Source organism: Pseudophryne corroboree, chromosome 10 (genome assembly GCF_028390025.1).
Source record: "Pseudophryne corroboree isolate aPseCor3 chromosome 10, aPseCor3.hap2, whole genome shotgun sequence".
Classification (NCBI taxonomy): Eukaryota; Metazoa; Chordata; class Amphibia; order Anura; family Myobatrachidae; genus Pseudophryne; species Pseudophryne corroboree.
The window spans coordinates 298192172-298215051 of NC_086453.1; the positions used below are offsets into that span (position 1 = coordinate 298192172).

Here is a 22880-nt window from a genome sequence, read left to right on the forward strand (position 1 = left end):
GGGTAAGCACATGAGGGAAGAGGGCCCTGCTCGTGAGAGCTTACATTCTAATCTGCATATCCCTATTGCCATGTCACATCACCAATACCTGTTGTTTTGCTATTGGCAATCTCCATTACCAATTCCGGGCCTTACCGTTTGGTCTGACCACGGCTCCGCAAATTTTCACCAAGGTCATGGCAGTTATGGCGTCTCTATTCCACCGTCGGGGCATCAGGATTCTGCCGTATCTGGACGACCTGCTGATCCTGGCCAATTCCCCAGAAGTTCTCCTCCGTCATTTGGATCTGACGGTACAGTTTCTGCAAGCCCACAGGTGGCTCATCAACTGGAAGAAATCATCCCTGGTCCCTGCTCAGAGCATGGTGCATCTGGGAGCGTTGTTGGACACACATGACCAGAGGTTGTTTTTGTCACAGGAGAAAGTCCTGAAGCTTCAGGACAAGATACGTTGCTTCCTCTCTCATCCACGTGTGTCGATACACTCTGTGATGCAAGTACTAGGCCTCATGGTGTTGGCTTTCGATATGGTGGAGTATGCTCAATTTCATTCCCGCCCTCTGCAGAAACTGATTCTTGCCAAGTGGGATGGCCTGCCTCACAGGATCAGGTCTCAAATTATCTCCTTGTCTCCGGAGGTCCGTCTGTCACTGACCTGGTGGCTGCAGGACCAACAATTGAGCAGGGGTCGTCCCTTCTGGATCTCCAACTGGGTCCTTCTGATGACAGATGCCAGTCTGAGGGGTTGGGGCGAGGTGTTGGAGCAACACTCTGTTCAGGGTCGGTGACCCAGGGAGGAGTCTCTCTTCACGATAAACATTCTGGAATTGCGGGCAATGTTCAATGCTCTGAAACTGGCCCAGCATCTGGTACTGAACAGGCCTGTTCAAGTACAGTCAGACAACGCCACCACGGTGGCGTACATAAATCATCAAGGTGACACTCGAAGCCGCATGGCAATGATGGAAGTGTCAAAGATTCTTCAATGGGCGGCACGCCATCTGCCAGCCATATCGGCAGTGTTCATTCCGGGGGTCCTCAACTGGGAAGCGGACTTCCTCAGTTGTCAGGACATACACGCCGGAGAGTGGAGCCTTCATCCAGAAGTCTTTCAACTCCTAGTGGACAAGTGGGGCCTACCAGATGTGGACCTGATGGCGTCTCGACACAATCACAAGGTTCCGGTCTTTAGAGCAAGGGCAAGCAGCGTTCGTGGATGCACTGGCAATTTCATGGAACTTTCGGCTGCCGTACGTGTTCCCTCCGGTGTCACTTCTACCCAGGGTATTAGGAATTTCAAGCAAGAAGGAGGAATCCTACTTCTGATCGCTCCAGCGTGGCCCATACAGCAATGGTTCTCATACATACAGGGTCTCTCGATAGAGCGTCCTCTTCTACTTCCTCAACGCCCAGACCTCCTCGTTCAGGGCCCCTTTGGTTACCAGGATTTGGCCCGACTGGCTTTGACGGCGTGACGTACTGAGGGCCAAAGGATTTTCTTAGGCAGTCATTCACACTATGTTGAAGGCCCGTAAGCCGGCTTCAGCTCGGATTTACCATGGGGTCTGGAATGCTAACTTTGCTTGGTGCGCATCTAACAATTATGACTTTTACAAGTTTATTACGGCCAAACTTTTGGCCTTCCTACAACAGGACCTGGACTTGGGCCTTCGGCTGGCCTCCCACAAGGTTCATATTTCTGCCTTGTCGGTATGGTTTCAGAGGAAAATTGCGACTCTGCCTGATGTTCATACAGTCACTCAGGGTGTTTTACTGATTCAACCTCCCTATGTCCCACCTGTAGCTCCTTGGGATTTGTCCGTGGTTCTGGAGGCTTTGCAAGAGTCTCCGTTTGAACCTCTTGAATCTGCGGACCTTAAGTGGCTTTCCCTCAAGGTCTTATTTCTTCTGGCTATTGCCTCTGCTAGACGGGTATCAGATTTGGGTGCCTTCTCTTGTAGGTTCCCCTATCTGATTGTTCACCGTGACCAGGCGGTTCTTCGAACGCGCCCTGGTTATCTACCTAAGGTGGTGTCTTCTTTCCACCTTAACCAAGAGATTGTGGTTCCGGCCTTTGTCTCTCCGGATTTATCCTCCAAAGAGCGGTCTTTGGATGTGGTACGTGCTCTCCATATCTATGTGATGAGGACAGCCTCCGTTAGGAAGTCTGATTCTCTCTTTGTACTGTTTGGTTTTCACAAACGTGTCTGGCCTGCTAACAAGCAGACCTTGGCCAGATGGATTAGAATGGTGATTGTACATGCTTATGTACAGGCTGGTCTTCCAGCTCCTGCTACCATCAAAGCCCATTCTACTCGGTCTGTTGGACCTTCTTGGGTGGCCCGCCGTGGTGCGACCCTTGAACAACTGTGCAAGGCGGCTATGTGGTCCTTAGTGAACACGTTCATAAGGTTCTATGCCTTCGATACTTCCGCCTCCCAGGATGCTTCCTTTGGACGCCGCGTTCTTGTGCCCGCTACAGTGCGTCCCCTCCTATAAGGAACTGCTTTAGGACATCCCTGATGTTATTCCCTGTGGAATACCAGTGTACCCTGCTGCAGAAAAGGAGATTTATGGTAAGAACTTACCCTTGTTAAATCTCTTTCTGCGAGTTACACTGAATTCCACAGGGCGCCCACCCTGACGCACTTAGCTTCTTTTGGTTGGTATGGCATTAGCCGCTGATACCTTCTCCTGTTGTGAGAATGTGGTGTCTGTGGCTACTAACTATTGTCGTCACTTTTACCTGCTACTGCATTGGACTGGTTAACAAAACTGACCTCCTGTGCACGGAGGCGGGTTTATAGAGGAGGCGGTGCTGAGCATCTTGGGAACAGTCAAAGCTTTTAGTCTGTTGGTGCCTCGGATCAAGATCCTACTCTACACCCCGATGTTATTCCCTGTGGAATCCAGTGTACCTTCGCAGAAAGAGATTTAACAAGGGTAAGTTCTTACCATAAATCTCCTTTTTTATGTGTGCTATTTTCTGATAAATGGAGGGGAGACCAATCTAGTATCTTGCCTGGCACCCCATGGGGGTCCTAATCTTCCTCTGCATCCAGCTCATGCCTAGGTTATCCAACATGGAAATCTTTCCAGCATCTAACCCCTTCATTACCTTCATGACCAGATCACGGCAGATTGTTTTGTTATAGGCAACATAGGGGGTCTATGTACTAAACCTCGGAGAGAAATAAAGTGGACAGAGATAGAGTACCCTGGACTCCTAACTGCCATGTTACAGGCTGCATTTGAAAATTGACAGTTAGGAGCTGATTGGTTGGTACTTTATCTCTCTCCACTTTATACCTGTCCAAGGCTTAGTGCATAGACCCCATAGTCACATGCCTAGAGTCACTCTGTCCAAGGACCAGCACCGAAATGGTTTTATATCAATTTCTTCTACACACTACTTTTAATCCCCTTTCCCCAATAACCGTATTATCCCCAGTAAAATAGTGGAAGCTAATTTGTGTATCAGAGGAGCAAGAGAATGCGGGACGCACAGTTAATGTGAACAAAGGTCGGTTTTGTGGGTGTATCTTGTTTCTTTTCGCACTGTGCTTGGACCCGAGCCGAGTGTATGCAAGTACAGGTGATGCAAAGGTGGGCGTAAGTCAGTCACATATCCACTGAAGGGTGAGGAAATGGGCAATGATCAGTGATCTTGTGTTTATCCCAAAGATTCATGTGAGATAGAAACATGGGTGGAAATGTATCAGACCTTCTAAGGAGTGGAGAAGTTGCCCATGGCAACCAAACATTATCTGCCTATTATTTTATAACGTCTACACTCTTTCGGTTTGATATATCTCCTCCAAGGATGGTGACATCACATATGCAAAGTTCCTATAATGATGATACAATATTATCTATGATGATAGCAGATGTTGTGACGTAAGCCTATCTATCCCCTGGTACTGTGTTGCACCCAGACATAACACATAGAAATAAGTACGTTTGCAGTAATGTTACAGTATTGTTGGCTAGGACTCCTTGAATCACTGTTTGCACAGTTGCTTATTATATTTACACAGAACTCATCACCTTTCATGCCAGAGGATATTTAAACTTTAGGTGCTCCCTGGAGAAGCTATATTTCCCCACTTCTCGTAATGATTTCCACACTCACCTTACGGCTCACCTTGCAGACTGTACAGTGTACAAGTCTTTGTGTGTTACACCAACTCCCTCAGGTTATTTTGCTTTCAGTTCATCATCTTCCAAGTGAATTATCGGAAAGGAATGTTTCACTGAGTTAAGCGATTTGTTAAGATTTTGTCAAAATAATACTCGAGGGAAAACCCGAGAGAAGGATGCACCTTCAGGAAAGGCTGACAGGATGTGGCTGCATTGTAGTCTATTCCAGCCACAGAACGCAGCTAGTCTGCCAGAGCTCCCAGGGCGTAGGGAGGGCGCCCAGCCTCTGCAAGGTAATGATCTGTAACTCACCTAAAGACTGCTCGGCAAAGTTGCAGGTTTTCACTTTCTCTTGGCATTAACTCTGGTCTTTATGGGGCAGATTTATTAAGCTCGGTGAAGTGATAAAGTGGAAGATGATAACGCACCAGCCAGTCAGCTCCTAACTGTCATTTTTCAAACCCAGCCTGTGACATGGCAATTAGGATCTGATTGGCTGGTCCTTTATCACCTTCCACTTTATCACTTCACCAGGCTTAATAAATCTGCCCCTATGTCTCTGTCAAGCAGCTTGTTTAGTTATCTTTTCTTAAACTTTGATTTATGTGCCTGTTACAACTGGTGCATCATTTCTGCGTTACCTTCTGTTATACATAAAATCTATGTTTTCTGGCAGACACATGCATTGCTTTTAGCAGTCAGTAACACACCACTTTATGTTTTTAATGTTCTTTAGGAGATAAATATAGCTAATTATGAGTTTAGACTTTTGACGTGTGCTCTGCAGCCCTTTACCATGTGTCTAGATAATTCATATTTTTCTGCAAATACCAGGATGATCAATAGTTTGCTAAGAGTTTAAGAGCAGTCTAGGGGTGATGTATCAAGCCTTGGAGTGAAAAAACTGCCAGTTCAAAGACTGCGAGGGAGATGTATTAAAGCCTTTGAGCGTGATAAACTGCCAACCAACCAGTTCCTAACTGTCATTTTTCAAACTCAGCCTGTAACATGGTAGTTAGGAGTTGATAAGCTGATACTTTATCTCTCTCCAAGGATTAGTACATCTGTCCCCCAGTCTCCATTTCATCAAAAAGTTCATGGACAAACATTGGTTTTGTCATTGTGCTGTTTACACTGTAAGACCGTTACGCTTTAATCCACGCTGTTAAAAAACAAAATGCACTGTCGGCACTCACCAAGCCAATTATAACTGGGAATGAACCCCAAAAGTTGCTGAAGCATCTGATAAACAATGTTTCTGGGCCTGATCAGGTTTTCGAGGCAGCTGACAGGAAAAAGGAAACTGGAGGTGAATTTTCAAAATATGTATTGTTACTGGTTATGGGGAAAGTCCTCTTTTACAGTGTGAGAAAAGCTTGGCCATTGTTAGTGTTGCAGAGTTCCCTCCCAGGATGCATTTCTTTGAAGCTTTGCCGTGGTGCACGGAGGGTTTCCTATTGTCTTTGAAAACGCTTCCTGTAGAAATCCGCACAAGACTATACTCACGTATGGTGGGCGGTACTCTAGCAATAGGACTCCCAGCAATTGGATCACCAAGCAAAGGCTACCATATTTTGCTGTTTCTCTCCAGTTGTCTTTGTAAATGATACAGCGAATTAGAATGCTCATATTTTTTCATTTTTCTGCAGTCTGAGGGCTCATAAACACGGACATGGAAATAACATGTAAAAGCGCAGCCTTAAGGGAGTGTCATTGCCGTGTCTCAAAGCCCTACTGCACTCCTAGGTAGTTAGTGGGTGCTTTACTTACATAGAACTCCTTTGTGACAGGCATTTATGCATGTGAACGGGCATTGCACCCACAATCGAATTAGCCCCTTAAATGAAAATCCTATTTTTTGTTTTATTACTGTTGTGACTCATTTTAGCCAGTAGGGGGAGCTGCATGAACAATAATGATGTCTGGTTCTTAAGTAAGGTTTTGATTTAGCTGAGATATTTTCACTACCTTATGTATATTTGTATTGTTTATTGTATGGAGAGTAACAGTACAGAGACTTCTACCATGTACAGTACAAGTTTTCAGGATGTCCTCAGATGGGAATGGATATGGCAAAGTTATCACTAATACAGCTCAGCGTACGGGGTCTGCCGTTGGGCGATAGTTTTACAGCAGTACCAGGGGCAAAAAATAATTTTTTGTCAACATTATCATTCTTGTTTGTGGTCATTGATACCCTTAAACAAGTGGTTCCCAAACTCTGTCCTCAAGGCACCCTAACAGTCCAGGTTTTAAGGTCATCTATGCCCAAGCATGGTTATCCTGCTTTGAGAACAGTCTACTACATTAAAGGGGCTTTCTATCTTCACATGACTTTCATTTATTTTCTTGGATATAACCTCCTTTTTTTTTTCTTTTTTACATACAGTAGTTGCTGCCTGAGTTTATCAGCCAGGTTTTTGTTTTTTTTAAATTAGAGTTGTTTCTTTTTAACCTACTGGGATAGACCAAAGCACAGGCTGGGGTACAGTGGTATCTATAAAGTGGCTTTAAACACGTCTTAAAATGACAGTAGCTAGAAAGATGAAGCAATGTGCTTGGTGGGATCCGGTCTCTAAGTCGACAGTAACTAGGTCGACAATGTCTAGGTTGACCACTATTGGTCGACAGTAACTAGGTCGACAGGGTTTCTAGGTCGACAGGGTCTCTAGGCCGACATGTTCTAGGTCGACAGGTCAAAAGGTCGACATGAGTTTTTCACGGGTTTTTTCTTTTTTTTGAACCTTTTCATACTTAACGATCCACGTGAACTACAATTGGAACGGTAATCTGTGCAGAGAGAATCGGTAGCGGAGAGAGGCACCTTGCCCGAAGCAAGGCGAGCGAAGCGAGCCATGCGAGGGGACACTGTGCACTAACTGGGGTTGCCAGTCACTCTACGAAGAAAACAACACCAAAAAAACAAAAACCTCATGTCGACCTTTTGACCTGTCGACCTAGACCATGTCGACCTAAAGACCCTGTCGACCTAGTTACTGTCGACCAATAGTGGTCGACCTAGACACTGTCAACCTACTTACTATCTACCTTCCATACCACACCCGTGCTTGGTATACTGTACACTGTCAGTATGGTATGTACAAGCCAATAAAATAGTCATTTAACCAATATGGTGCTTTTGGGAAGGGGGTGAATCACGTCTATGAGTAATGTTACTGAAAGATATCAAGGTTTCTGTCAGTGGCGTAACTAGAAATTTTTCCCCCCAAACACACACACATAATTGGTACTAGTAAAGCAATGAATCTGCGCGCGCCTCCAAAAAAGGGGTGTGGCTTTGTTGGAATGGGCGTAGTTTCGCATAAAGGGGCGTGACATTGTACGAAAAGACTACCTTATACCCCAGTTTTGCAACCTGCACGCCCAGACGTTGGCCACCACAGGAAAGAAAAATAATCCTGATTCATGCCCCTTACATTATTTCTCATTTTTCCTCCTTATAGTAATGCCCAGTATACATTATGCCACATACTGCAATGGCACTTAGACATTATGCCACACACAATAATGCACATGACACAATATGCACACCATAATGCCCCCGACACATTATGCCACACACCGTAATGCCTGTGACACATTATGACAGGAATCGCAATGCCCGTTATACATTATGCTACACACTGCAATGTTATACATTATAGCACATACAATGCCTGTGACACATTATGACACACACCGCAATGACCCTGAAACATTATACCACATACCACAATGCCCGTGATATAGTATACCACACAACGTAATGCCTAACACATTATGACACACACCGCAATGTCCGTGTTACATTATGCCACACACTGCAGTGACCCTGAGACATTATACCACATACCACAATGCCTGTGATATAGTATACCACACACCGTAATGCCTGTGACACATACCGCAGTGCCCGTTACACCCTATGCCACACACTGCAATGCCCATTATACATTATGCCACACTGCAATGCCCCTGATACATTATACCACATACCACAATGCCCGTGATATAGTATGCCACACACCGTAATGCCTGTGACACATTACGACACACACCGCAATGTCCGTGATACATTATGCCATACACCGCAATGCCCATTACACATTAAGTCCTACAGTAAGGCTTCTAATTACTTTTAAATTACCTGCTCGTTGCCAGGGATTTCATGCTCTTGGTTCCATGCACGGTGCCAGGAGTTTTCATGCTCAGGGTGTCATGCTCGTTGCCAGGGGTTTCATGCACTGGGTGTCATGCTCGTTGCCAGGGGTTTCATGATCTTGGTTCCATGCACGGTGCCAGGGGTTTTCATGCTCAGGGTGTCATGCTCGTTGCCAGGGGTTTCATGCACTGGGTGTCATGCTCGTTGCCAGGGGTTTCATGCACTGGGTGTCATGCTCGTTGCTAGGGGGTAATGCTTGTTGCTAGTTCTGTGCTTCCAGTGCCACATATGCCCCCAGTGCCAGATATTCCCCCACAGTGCCAGGTACACACATGCTCCCAGTGCCAAATATAGCCCCCCCCCCCCCTCCCCATGTGCCAGGTACACATTTACCCCCCCAGTGCCACATATGCCCCCTCAGTGCCACATATGCCTCCCCCCCAAGTGCCAAATATGCTCTCCCTCCCCCAGTGCCAGATATGCTCCCCCAGTGGCAGGTACAACTCTAACCCCTGCTCCCCGCTCCCCCTCCTGTGTCCCTCCTGCGTCTCCGGCGGGTCTGTTAAATGAAGTGCCGGTTCGTGAGCCAATCAGAGCTCACGAACGGGCACTTAATTTAATAGACCCGCCGGAGATGCAGGAGGGACACAGGAGAGGCGCGCGCTGTGCCCTCCGTGTTCCTCCTTCACAGCAGCGGCTAAGGCGCCAGTGGAGGGTTGGAGGGAGAAAGCAGATTGACATGTGGACGGCTCGTCTGCATGTCAATCTGCGCTAAATCAGTGGCGGCGCCCCCTGCAGCCCTGCGCCTCCAAGCCACCGCGAGGGCTGCGGTAGTAAAGACATAGGTTTTTCAGTTATTTACAATCTTTACAACTCTGAATATAAGTGCATCTCATCTTCAGCAATTTTATTGTACTGTACATTAATGTACAGAAACCAGTGGCATAACTTATGCCACTGGTTTCTGTACATTAATGTACAGTACAATAAAATTGCTGAAGATGAGATCCACTTATATTCAGAGTTGTAAAGATTGTAAATAACTGAAAAACCTATGTCTTTAGTCCCACTGGTAATTACTACTGGTGACCTGCAATGACGTCACAGAGGGGACAGAGCTTAGCCTGTGCTACAGACAAAAAATTGACCGTAGTGGACAGGAAGGGGGACAGGTAGTCAGAATTTCCTCTATCTTCTGCTTTCTGGCACCTAGAAGTGAGTCCTCCCCCCTCCTCGTCACACTATGTGCCCCCTAATTATCTGGTGCAGGGCCATAACTACAGCAGGCCATAACTACTGTCTGAGGCAGAACATAATTACAAGTGTGCAAGCAGTGCTGCCATGCAGAGATAAGGGGGTGACACCCTTGCTTCCCCATGGCACTTGCTACAGCCTTAGGGTGGGCACACACCCTGCAGTATATAAAGCCACCCAGAGCGTCCTTGGTACACTCCAGGCAGCCCTCTTTTTCCTGTTCCAGGATGCAGTGCTCACTGAACGTGACATTATGATGTTACATGTTCAGTGGGCAGGGACAATAAGACTCCGCACAGGGGTTACAAGATCCTCAGCAACTAAGAAGTTAAAAGTTGAAATCCCATTTAATCAGAAGATATCTTGAAGCCTATGGGGCATTATTTAAATATGACATGTTTTAGCAACAATTGAGGTTTCAACCCTACACCCCTCTGCTGTATTGCCTACAGGCGTTTCACACTCAGAAATGTATATAACATTATACATAAACGTGCCTCACCCCCTTCCCAAAACTCTGAACATGAATTCTGTAGTGTGTTCATTACTATAATAGAAGATTGTCAGCTCTGTGTACCATACATGATTCTCCTGGCCCTTCATTCCATCCTGTCAGGCAATAAAGAAAAAAAGTTACCCAATTATTTACTTCATCATTTCCTGTTGTCTTGATTATTGATTCATAGTGGAACAACTTTTTTATTAGATTTTTTTAACTGAGGGATTGTCAGTCCCTGGCATCAGGAAGGTGTTTTTGTAATACTGTATTAATAGGTACAGGTTGAGTATCCCTTATCCAAAATGCTTGGGACCAGAATTATTTTGTATATCGGATTTTTACGTATTACAGAATGCATTTATGTTACATATACACCTTATACACAAAGCCTGAAGGTAATTTTAGCCAATATTTTTAATAACTTTGTGCATTAAACAAAGTGTGTGTACATTCACACTATTCATTTATGTTTCATATACACCTTATACACACAGCCTGAAGGTCATTTAATACAGTATTTTTAATAACTTTTTGTATTAAACAAAGTGTGTGTACATTAAGCCATCAGAAAACAAAGGTTTCACTAACTCACTCTTGCTCAAAAAATGCTGTATTTCTGAATATTCCGTATTTCGGAATATTTGAATATGGGATACTCAATCTGTACCACCTCCATTCCATACCCTCCAACAGTACCTTTTTTATGTTCTGTACCTGACAAAAAGGTATTTGAACCGATTCTTGACTCTTCAAATTTATATTAAAAGTATAGGAAAGTTACCCGTGGTCACACCCACTTTCGTTATTTGTACCGGTTTTTATGTGTAAAAATGTTGGAGGGTGTGCACCTCTAGTGAGTGTGACTGCTACAGTCAGATACAGTAATTGCTGCATTGCCTGTTTGCATGCTGGTCAGGACAGTAGCAAGTTCTTCATGGAAGATGTAGTCAGGAAAGATCCTGCCACTGGAATTCCACCGTTAACAATGGCGACAGATGCCCAAAGTGAGTATTAGGGTTAGGCACTGGGGGGATGGTGGGGGTTAGGCTGCAGGAGGGTACGGCTAGGGTTAGACTGGGAGGGGACGGCTAGGGTTAGGCTATGGGAGGGGACGGTTAGGGTTAGGCTGTGGGAGGGAACGGCAGTGGCGTAACTAGAAATTGTTCTCCCCCAAGCCAAAAAATTCTTCGGCGCCCCCCCCCCTTCATGCTCCATAGTTGGGAGCAAGAAAGGGATAAATATGTGCGCGCCTAAGGCGCGCGTGACAAAAAAGGGGCGTGGTTTCGTTGGAATGGGCATGGTTTTGCATAAAGGGGCGTGGCATTGCAGGAAAAGACTACCTTATACCCCAGTTTTGCAACCTGCACGCCCATACGTTGGCCACCACAGGAAAGAAAAATAATCCTGATTCATGCCCCTTACATTATTTGTCATTTTTCCTCCTTATAGTAATGCCCAGTATACATTATGCCACATACTGCAATGGCCCTTAGACATTATGCCGCACACAATAATGCACATGACACAATATGCACACACTGTAATGCCCCCGACACATTATGCCACACACCGTAATGCCTGTGACACATTATGCCACACACCGTAATGCCTGTGACACATTATGACAGGAATCGCAATGCCCGTTATACATTATGCTACACACTGCAATGCCCCTGATACATTATAGCACATACAATGTCTGTGACACATTATGACACACAACGCAATGTCCGTGATACATTATGCCACACGCTGCAATGCCCGATACATTACAGCACATACAATGCCTGTGACACATTATGCCACACACTGCAATGACCTTGAGACATTATACCACAATGCCCGTGATATAGTATACCATACACCGTAATGCCTGTGACACATACCGCAATGCCCTGGCCGTTATACCCTATGCCACACACCGCAATGCCCGTTATGTATTATGCCACACTGCAATGACCCTGAGACATTATACCACATACCACAATGCCCGTGATATAGTATACCACACACCGTAATGCCTGACACATTATGACACACACCGCAATGTCCGTGATACATTATGCCACACACTGCAATGACCCTGAGACATTATACCACATATCACAATGCCCGCGATATAGTATACCATACACCGTAATGCCTGTGACACATTATGACACACACCGCAATGTCCGTGATACATTATGCCACACACCGTAATGCCCATTACACATTAAGTCCTACAGTAAGGCTTCTAATTACTTTTCAATTACCTGCTCGTTGTCAGGGGTTTCATGCACTGGGTGTCATGCTCGTTGCCAAGGGTTTCATGCTCTTGGTTCCATGCACGGTGCCAGGGGTTTTCATGCTCAGGGTGTCATGCTCGTTGCCAGGGGTTTCATGCACTAGGTGTCATGCTCGTTGCCAGGTGTGTCATGCACTGGGTGTCATGCTCGTTGCCAGGTGTTTCATGCACTGGGTGTCATACTCGTTGCTAGGAGGTAGTCCTTGTTGCTAGGGCTGTGCTCCCAGTGCCACATATGTCCCCAGTGCCAGATATTGCCCCACGGTGCCAGGTACTCACATGCCCCAGTGCCAAATATAGCCCCCCCCCCATGTGCCAGGTACACATATACCCCCCCAGTGCCACATATGCCCCCAGTGCCAGATATTCCCCCCCCAGTGCCACATATGCCCCCAGTGCCAGATATGCCCCCAGTGCCATATATTCCCCCCCAGTGCCATATATGCCCCCAGTGCCAGATATTCCCCCCCAGTGCCATATATGCCCCCAGTGCCAGATATTCCCCCCCAGTGCCATATATGCCCCAGTGCCAGATATCCCCCCCCCCCAGTGCCAGATATTCCCCCCCCTCCCCCAGTGCCATATATGCCCCCAGTGCCAGATATTTCTTCCCCCACCTCCCGCCGCCGCCGCCGCTTTTTGGAGGGACACGGAGGGCACAGCTCGCCTCTCCTGTGTCCCTCCTGCTGCATCATCTCCGGCGGCCGCGGGTCTAATAGGGGGAAGTGCCGGTTCGTGAGCCAATTAGAGCTCACGGACGGCACTTCCCCCTATTAGACCCGCGGCCGCCGGAGATGATGCAGGAGGGACACAGGGAGGCGCGCTGTGCCCTCCGTGTCCCTCCAACAAGCGGCGGAGGGAAGGAGACCCGCAGACTGACATGCGGACGCTCGTCCGCATGTCAGTCTGCTGTAAATCAGTGGCGCCCCCGCAGCCCCTCGCCCCCAAGCCACCGCGAGGGCTGCGGGGGCAGTAGTTACGCCACTGGGGGACGGTTAGGGTTAGGCTGTGGGAGGGGTCAGCTAGGGTTAGGCACTATGGGGGCGGTTAGAATTAGGCTGTGGGAGGGGACGGCTAGGGTTAGGCTGTGGGAGGGGTGGGTTTGGGTTAGTGTTACAATACTCACCACAATCCATCTGCATTCTGTGCATCTGGATATAAGTCCCAGCATGAAATACGTTCTCTTGTTATTTGTGCAGCAAGGCTGACTTAGTGTTAATGCCTCACAGCAGTTTATTCCTGACCAAGGCACTATCTGTGTGGCGTTTATATCATAGGCGTGCGTAGACCATTTTATTAGGGGGTGCACTGTCGGAGGGGTGTGTCTAGCACCGCCTTTTGGGCGTGTCTAGCACCATCTATTGGCGGTCAATGCAATATAAAATATCCACCCTTGTACCAATCCTAATAAAGCAGATACATTGTCAGATGTAGTGGTGTGCTCCAAACAAACACCCCTGATGGCACTAACTGCAATTACACTGCTCCTCCTCAGCCCGGTCTGGCTCCCCCTCTCTTTCCCCTGCAAGCTGCAGCAGCTTACTTACAAGTCAGTCACTCACTGTCACTGACAGCCGCAGACTTGTACTGCTGCTGCTAGAAAAACGAGTGACGTGTCAATGCTACTGCCGACCGCCTGCCAGTATTGAATTTGTCTTCCTAAGAGGAACGCTGGCTGCATGCTGATCCTCATCAGTGGCTGGCGTTGGCATAGCATAAAAGGAGAGAGGTGGGCATGTGGCGGGTGGGCGTACGAGCAGCATAACGTAATCACGTCACATCGCGCTGTTTTTGTACATGGAGGTGGAGCCGGGAGTTTGAAAGCCGGTGGCAGTGGCACCCTTGATTAACCCAGGCGTCCGGTCACTAATGCAGTCCTGACAGGGTGCAGTGCAGAGGGGACAGTAATCAGCTTGCTCGGCGATCACTGCATCAGACATGTGAGATCGGGGTGCCAGACATTAGGGGGTGCCTGTGCGCACCAGGCACCCCCCCTGCGCACACCTATGGTTTATATATTTTCTCAATGTTTGCCTGGGTTTTCTCCAAGTGCTCCAATTTTCTCCCACACTCCAGGCACATAGGCATACCGCCCAACCTTTCACCTGCATGAGGATGGGATGTGGCCTTGTGGTTAGGAGGAATGGCCTCACAGGGAATCCCGCGGCTGCAAGCCACTCCCACATTTTCTGTCACTGTAGAGGCACTGTCACTGTCTGGGAGCTGCTGGTCATACCCCCAGTCTCTTCTCTTCTGTGAATAGTCGCTCGCAGAGCAGCGAGCAAGGTGGCAGATTTTACTGGGCAGACGGCAGTCCTGCAGCCCATAGGTAAACTCCACCACTGGCTGGGAAGTATGTAAGTGGCTTCTAATTAAAAAAAAAAAAAAAAAGAACCATAGTGTGTCCATGTGTTTAGGAATTAGACCAGTGGAAAAGTTACCAATAGCAGCTTTGAGGTAGCATTTATCATTAAAATGATAGAAGCTTATTTGGTTGCTATTGGCAACTTCTCCACTGGCTCACTTCTCCATTCTTTCCACTGCTTGATGCATCAACGTCATAGATTGTAAGCCTCACTGGGACATGGACTGATGTTGTGAATGAGTGAAATATTCTCTGTAAAGTGCGGCGTAATATGTGCATGCGATATGAATAGCTGTTAATAAATAATAAGATTTATTGCACAGGGAAGGTCTGTGGTAGCTGGGAGATGCGAGGCGTCTCTTCCCGCTTTCCTAGGCTCTAGAGCAGAAGCATTGAGAGAAACACAGGAATCTCTGTAACAGGCAGGCACTGACTGACCGCGGTGCCCTGAAGTACCTCTAGTGCCTAGAGCACACTCTCCACTCCTGGGTGGAGGGTGTCCTATAGTGGGGAGACATGTCTGTGTGTTATCGGTGATTGAGTGCTAAGGGAGTGGTGCGTGTCATTTTATTTTATTATTACATTTTATATGATATGGTCATTTTGTAGCTCCCAACATTCCAGACGTGTGCATAGGGACAGGGGTGTGGCTAGCAATAATTAAGCACTAGGCATTCCTTTTGTTGAGATACCACCGCCGTAATCCCAACACTGCTCGGAATGCTGGCGTTGGCATCCCGAATGAGATTGCAATCCCGGCATCCCGATGAGTGCTTGTTGGACCGCCGGAGAGGTAAGCCGCGGGGCAGTGGGGGAGAGTTAGGTTTAGGCTGTGGGGGAGAGGGTTAGGCTGCAGGAAGAGGGGGATAGGTTTAAGCTGCGGGGAGTGGGGGGTGAGGGTTAGGTTGCGGGCGGGGGGGGGGTAGGGTTAGGTTTAGACTGTGAGTAGGGGGTTTAGCTTTAGGCACCACTGTGGAGGTTTAGGGTTAGGCTGCGTGGGATGGAGGGTTAAGGTTGGGCTGCTGTAATGGAGGGTTAGCGGGTGAAGGTTACCCTCCCAACTTTCCCGCCACAGAACACACTTGTCTGCAGATAAAGCCCTCAGATCAGCACTGTCCTGCCCAGATTTCCACAGTCTTTATATATGCTTGTGAATTTGGACAGTGCCACTGTCCCTCTGAAGAGGGGGCATGATTGTCATGCTAGGGTCATGGTCACATGCCATCCTGGGCATGCCATATCCATTGGTGGTGCATTGGCTGCATTGCTGTGCACACCTGTGGCAGGTACATTTGGTGGCACCAGTCCTTCCATGACCTGTTCTGCAGGGTGGCCATAAGTAGGTCATACAAGCCACCATAGATGCTCCCCTCAGAACTGTGCCACCTAAATCGGACATATGGGTGACGTGTTGTATCCTGATCTAACAATTCACTATCTTGCTTTTATATAATGAAACTAAAGAGCAATGGATATGATGGATATTTAAATATAATAATATATTAATAGGAAATACGTTCTCCAGGGATAAATCGGTAACACAAATCTTAACCATCGAAGTGCCTTGGCTCTAGAGTGGCCAATATCAGGATTGGAAAATGGTCAATCCTCGGATTCCCGGGATTATCTTTTTCCCCTGTGTGTGCGCCCCGCTCTGCCCCACCCGTACTGCACACATAACCCACCATACTACAGGGCAGGTGGGTGGGCCACAATCACGGGAATGAATCCCTGACGATTTTTTGCCAATCCCGGGATTGGCCACCCTACTTGGCTACACATTTATATTGATAGGTTGACCATATTATCCCTTTTACCTGGGATGCTCATGGATTACACAGGTTCTGTGGCTGATTAAAATCCAGCTGAAATGTAGGCTTGAAGTCAGCCAGCCACAGAACCTGTGTAATCCATGAGCATCCCAGGTAAAAGGGATAATATGGTTACCCAAATTTTTTATCTTAATATTTTACAACCACGACATAATGAACTGCCTGTTTGCTATTTTGTAGGTTTGCAAACTTATAGAAAGTCACTATTGTCATCAGCAATATCCTATTGTTATATTTGCAAAGTTAATTATTGTTTCTTTTTTTGCAGCTAAACCAGGGGATGAGCTGAAAGTGGAACAGGCTGTGAAGGATTTCAGATCTCTAAGTTTGCCCATCATGAGGAACACTGGCGCAGCCTCAACTTATATTTTCTCCTCTCCAAATGATCGGCCTGACCAGCCACCATTTAGGAGAGAGAGCTCTGACATCTTGGTACGTTACTTTCAGATGACTGAAGTTGAAAATTTGCGTTTGATTAAGAACCACAGAGCCTCTGTCGCCTATACACAGTGGAGGCATATATTTTGTGTGAAGAAGCAATATTCATCTCAGTGCAGCCAATCACTTCACTAGCAACCAGTGACATCACTGAAGCAAGAGGCCTTTCTCTCTTGAGCAAAATGGCTGCCCTCAAAATGGCTGCTTTCACTGTGTGCTGGTGTCACCTCCAAGATTTTATTATTAAAAGTTGAGACTCATCTAAGCGAAGATGAACCACATTTGTTTTGGTGGCAAATACAGTATCCATAAGCTATTTTGAGGGCTTATATCAGTCTGTGAGATCAGCTTAAAAACAAACAAACAGATGTTTAAATTATTATTAATATTCACTTGAGTCAACTTGAAAAAGCGTTTTCACTTTGCTTTAATTTGATGGTTACTAAGAAAATAAATAAATAAATACTTATAGGGGTGTTCATTTAGCCGCTAGTTTTACCCCCCGAATAAATTGCCAGCAAAAATCCCAGCAGCGCGGGGCAAGGCTATTCAATTAAATAGTCTTTTTCCCATGCTGAAGAATCGGGATCCACCAGCGGAAACCCACTGATTCTGTGTAAAATGCAGAATCAAATGGGGTTTTCTCCCGCATGTGAACCTGATTTTCAATTTTTTTCCACAGACATTACAGTTCAGTCTGACTGTGGAGACTCACGCGCGGGGTATTCCCCGCTAATTAAATACCTCCAGTGTGGCAATTAGTGACAGGGTAAGCCCAGCGGCTAATTGAATTCCCCTCCTAAACTATGTTTATTATATTTAGTGAAAAACTGGCTTGTGTATCTGTAATATAATTCTCTGTATTTAACATGCTTCTCTGTGATATGTAATCATCATCATTATCTCATTACTTGTCCCTTCCTTCATGACATTGACGTATCTATAATTGGTGCAAGGTGTGCGGTGTCCAGGGTGCTGATACCGCATACCCTACATCCATAAAACTATACTTACCCCTCAGGAGTACCACGGTGAACTGCGCTGCAGACAGAAATCAGGAAAATGGAGCAGCTGACATTTTGCCGGTGATTTGCTCATGCGTAATAGTGATGTCCCTGGGAACAATTTGTAGGAACCATGTTTCCGAAGATCTGCGCATATGTAGTAGACTCTGGCACAAAGCCAGAGCCTCCTGCCCTGTCAGAGAGGAGGGAGCCTCTGCACGGACCCTCTCCTCTCTTAAAATGTCCCTGCTTTATGACATACGTATTTTGTGTATAGCAACCAGTCTCCACTCCTGTGCCTATGGGGGAGATGTATCAAGCCTTGGAGATAAAGTGGAGAGAGATAAAGTACCAGCCAAGCTGCTCCTGTCATTTTTCAAACACAGCCTGTAACATGACAGTTAGGAGCAGATTGGCTGGTACTTTATTTCTCTTCTCTTTATCTCTCTCCAAGGTTTGATAAATCTCACCACCACCGGGTAGGGTTAGGGTTAGGCTGTGGGAGGGGGAGGGTTAGGGTTAGGCTGCGGGAAGGGAGGGTTAGTGTTAGGAGGGTTGGGATTCCCTCCATCGGGATGCTGCTGTCGGTCTTCTGACTGCCGCATCCCAAACGCCAGCCCCCCATATCACACCCACTAGGAGGCATAGTCTAGACAAGTGCTGGCTAACTTCGACACTCCAGCTGTTGTTGAACTACACATCCCAGCATGCCCTGCTGCAGTTTTGCTATTTGGCCTTGCTAAAACTGATGCAGGGCATGCTGGGATGTGTAGTTCAACAACAGCTGGAGTGTCAAGGTTAGCCATCACTGGTCTAGACGTCCCTCCCTAGAGAGTCCTAGGTGTGTGCCCTCCGCTGTTACCTTTATACACTTCTCCGGACATTTTACCTGGAAGAATTTGGTAAGGCATCAAGCTAGGGTTTTAAAGGTATGACGTCATTGCATGGCCACAGAATAATAACCTGTCCAAGTTGCTGCTTCCATCCGGTAATGCGTTCCTGCCCCCTCTTATGGTGTTGCTAGTAGTTATATAATTGAGGCATATTTTCCTTTAGTAGGGTTGAGACTGCTCCAATTCATGGACTCTAGTAAAGTGCATGGATTATTAATGGGGATCCAGAGGAATAGTATTTTTTGTCACACAGAATAATGTAAATCAGAATTAAAAATATGTACTTAGCCTCAAATCCCATCTAAAGTACAGCTGAAGATCAGTGAAAGTTTATAGGGGATGCAGTGAGTTCCCGACAGTCGGGATCCCGGCGGTCGAAGTACTGACGCTGGAATCCCAACAGCATTCAAAATGCCGGCGGTATAAATCCCGCCCCTACCCAGTATTCCCACTAGGGTGGTGGTCCACACCATCACCCAAGGGGGAATGTAATGGTGTGGTGAGCGTAGCTGCACTCAGTGTTGGGTTTTTCACTGTCGGGATTTCGGCGTCGGTATTTGGACTGTCGGGAAATCATAGTGAATCCGTATACAGAAGGCCAAGCCAGAGGAAGCATTCTGCAGAGTAGGCAAGACTCTGGCTCTTCTGTTAGCAAAGAAAAAGAAACTGAGGTAATTAAAACCTCAAATAATGGGCCCTATTCATAGATGGCAGCAGATCACTGCATATGCAGCCAGATCTGTGTCCATCTCCTCACATGCTGGGGGCTGCCCAGCACAGGGCAAGGCCGCCCAGCATGTGTGATTAGATTGTGGATGCATCGGAACTAAGGTTGACCCCTGGCAGCGCAGCCCGGTCCGCAATTTTTTTTATCAGAGTATCTGCATGTGATGTCACACAGCAGCCCCAAAAATGGTCCCGGCCGACCCCGTCCCTGGTCGTCTCACCCCACCCCTCCAATGCCCCCCGTTACTGCCCGACAAACGCCTGCCGCTGTCAATCACATTGTGGCCACATCCTTTAGACATGCGCCCGCAGTATGTAAGTCTGCGCAGCCGTGATGCGGCTACTGCATATGCGCAGTTTGTCTCCACCGGCAATCTCCGCTGTGGGCCGCATTAACGGCCAGGTCTGAATGACCCCCCAATATGTTTTCATTGAGGAAAGGTAAATGTTACATTAACAATGTTAGGAAAGGATAGCCTGTGGAAGTGTGCCATCGTATATTCTATTGGTAGAGGCCCCCTCTCTCCGGGTTACTAATTATGTTAAGGAGGACTGAGCGGTTCTAAGAACCCTAACCCTAAATCTGGGAAGAAGCCAGTTACCGAAGCATCAGCAGACAGTGTATTAGTCAATGATGTTCTAGGGGGACATTTACTAAGCAGTGATAAGAGCGGAGAAGTGAGCCAGTGGAGAAGTTGCCCATGGCAACCAATCAGCGCTGAAGTAACATCTATAATTTGCATACTATAAAATTATACAGAGCTGCTGATTGGTTGATGGGGCAACTTCTCCACTGGCTCACTTCTCCGCTCTTATCACTGCTAAGTAAATGTTCCCCAGAGTCTGTAAAATGAAAATCCTGTATTTGTGTGATATGTTCCTTTAGATATAGCACAGCGCCAGCTGTTGTGTATATATACTGCAATACATTGTCCCAGGAGCAGAAATGGGCCTTTGTTTTATTCATTAGTGATGTCAAATTAGGGATGGCCATCGATGACCAATGTCGAATACTTTTACCATCGATGGGGGAGAACCAGATGGTTTCCCGTCATTGATGGTTCAGTGCTACCAATTTTTGTTTTATTTTATTTTTTCCTTCAGTGTCAGGGCACGGAGCTTAGCCCCACCCCCGGACCCTGATTGGCCCACATTTCATTTTCTAATAATGCAGGGGTGACCATCGATGGGTAAACCCATCAATGGTTCCCTTACAGACGGTTTTACACCATGATGGTAACAATCGATTAATAACCCACCGATGGCCATCCGTATGCCAAATATGTGTTGTTGCGTTGGGTTTCCACAGCGTTTATAGCTGGGAGACTCTTTGAAGTGATGGCTTTGTCTGGGCATCTCTCCGGAGACATTCTATAGACATTATATTCTGTCTGATTTTACCAGTGAACCCAATGTATTTTTATGTCCTTAAAGCAGAGAAGCATAGATTAGATTTAGCCTTATATCTTCAGATTGACAGAATGAGTATATTCCAGTAGTAGTATCATCATTATTATCTCAGCGAGATGCACTGTACAAGGTTGTACCACTCGGCTGATGACAAAGTAAATAAAGAAGTGTATGTGATTGCTGTAGGACTTTGCCCCCCCCCCCCCCCCCCCCTCCTCTCTCTCTCTCTCTCTCTCTGTATTTACTTGGACACATCATCTGGTTTACATGGAGCAGGGATGGGCAGCACTTGTAATGTCAGAGAACATCTCCAGCTACGATCAGCCCGCATAGTAGGAAATAGGCGGGCAAGCATTGAAAGGGGGGGGGAATTCAGCAACTGCCTGGGTGTCCGTGTACCCACTTACTATAACACGATATCTGGGTACCTACCCTGGGAAGAAGACATATCCCTGTTCCTTCCCTGTGTCTAACGTTCCTGATTCGTACTGTATATGTACAGTATTGCCCACGCTCAGGGAAGCGGCTGTGCATTACTATACAACTAATATCATAATGCAGCAGGAGGGGGCTGTAGGAAATAAACGATTCCTGCCAGCATCTACATCGCATCACCATCACGACCATCGGTTACAGTGAGCACAGCACTGGCCACCTGAACTCCTCTGCCGGAGCCAGGAAGTCTGCATCCAAACACGCAGAGCCTGGCTTCGGCACTCCTACAAAACAGGGGAGGATATGCCCCCATTTTGCAGAACGGTCTCCGTCGCTGCCCCCCTTCCTCCCCAAATGCCACAGCCTGCCCATTATGCTGCAGCTACAGGGGGACTGCGATTGATCACGCAGGACTCGTGCACAGTTCCCCAACCATTGGGTTAGTGCTAACCTGAATCAGGCCCAAAGTCCCAGGGGGGCCACCAGCAATAGTCGCTGCTATGTGCACTTCTGCGATTTCAAAAACACAAAACCGCTGTGTTTAGTTATCATTTATGCTCTTCTCAGTGTAGCTGGATAGGAAGAGGACAGACTAATAGGAGGTATTGCTGGGATAAGGAGAATGCGTGATATATACTGTAGGTCATTTATAAACTGCTGAATGGCGGCACTCTGCCCATACCAATCATGGGAACACATTGTCTGCCGCCTTCTCTGTAACGTAGAGGAGTTCCACATTCCAGTAATTTGATAAAACAACACTTTAGAATAAAGGAAAAACAACCAAACAAATACGTAATGATTTTAGGGGGACATTTACTAAGCAGTGATAAGAGCGGAGAAGTGAGCCAGTGGAGAAGTTGCCCCATCAACCAATCAGCAGCTCTGTATAATTCTATAGTATGCAAATTATAGATGTTACTTCAGTGCTGATTGGTTGCCATGGGCAACTTCTAAACTGGCTCACTGCTCTGCTCTTATCACTGCTTAGTAAATGTCCCCCTTAGAGCTGAGTGGGCTGCATCCGCCTGTGTGGAATATTGCCTTGACTTTGTGCGAGCTGTCAGAGAAACTCCACAGAGACAAATGCTGTTTGCAGCAGATGGAGATCACTGCTGGGGAATCTCATGGCCGCTTTCTATAAAGGAAACTATGGGGCTGATTGGCACGCAAGGTGGCTGTAGTTGCGTAAGGCCTGTTTTACTACTTTATACTAATGAGCATATCCGCTCACTAATATGGGGCGGTAACCATTGCCGCCCATTGATTTTGCGCCGGCCGCTGTAACTGTCATCATTAGTAATGGCAATTGCACCATCCCCAGGCAAGAGATCTGCCCCCGTACTTATGACTCAGAATCGCATGGACACTCCCACAGGTCAATGTAGTTGCGTGCTCAACATAGACTAGGTAGACTAGAAAAGGTCGACGGGGT

General features: G+C 47.0%; 1 protein-coding gene across 5 annotated transcripts in view; it reads left to right on the plus strand.

Moving 5' to 3' along the window:
• Positions 1–22880, plus strand: part of PLEKHG5 (pleckstrin homology and RhoGEF domain containing G5) — a 691870-nt gene that overhangs the window by 545982 nt on the left and 123008 nt on the right. For all 5 annotated transcript variants that reach the window (XM_063943408.1, XM_063943407.1, XM_063943410.1 and 2 more), the window contains one exon: positions 16808–16971. In XM_063943408.1, coding sequence (XP_063799478.1) covers positions 16808–16971 — 164 coding nt within the window. The remainder of the gene's footprint in view (positions 1–16807; positions 16972–22880) is intronic.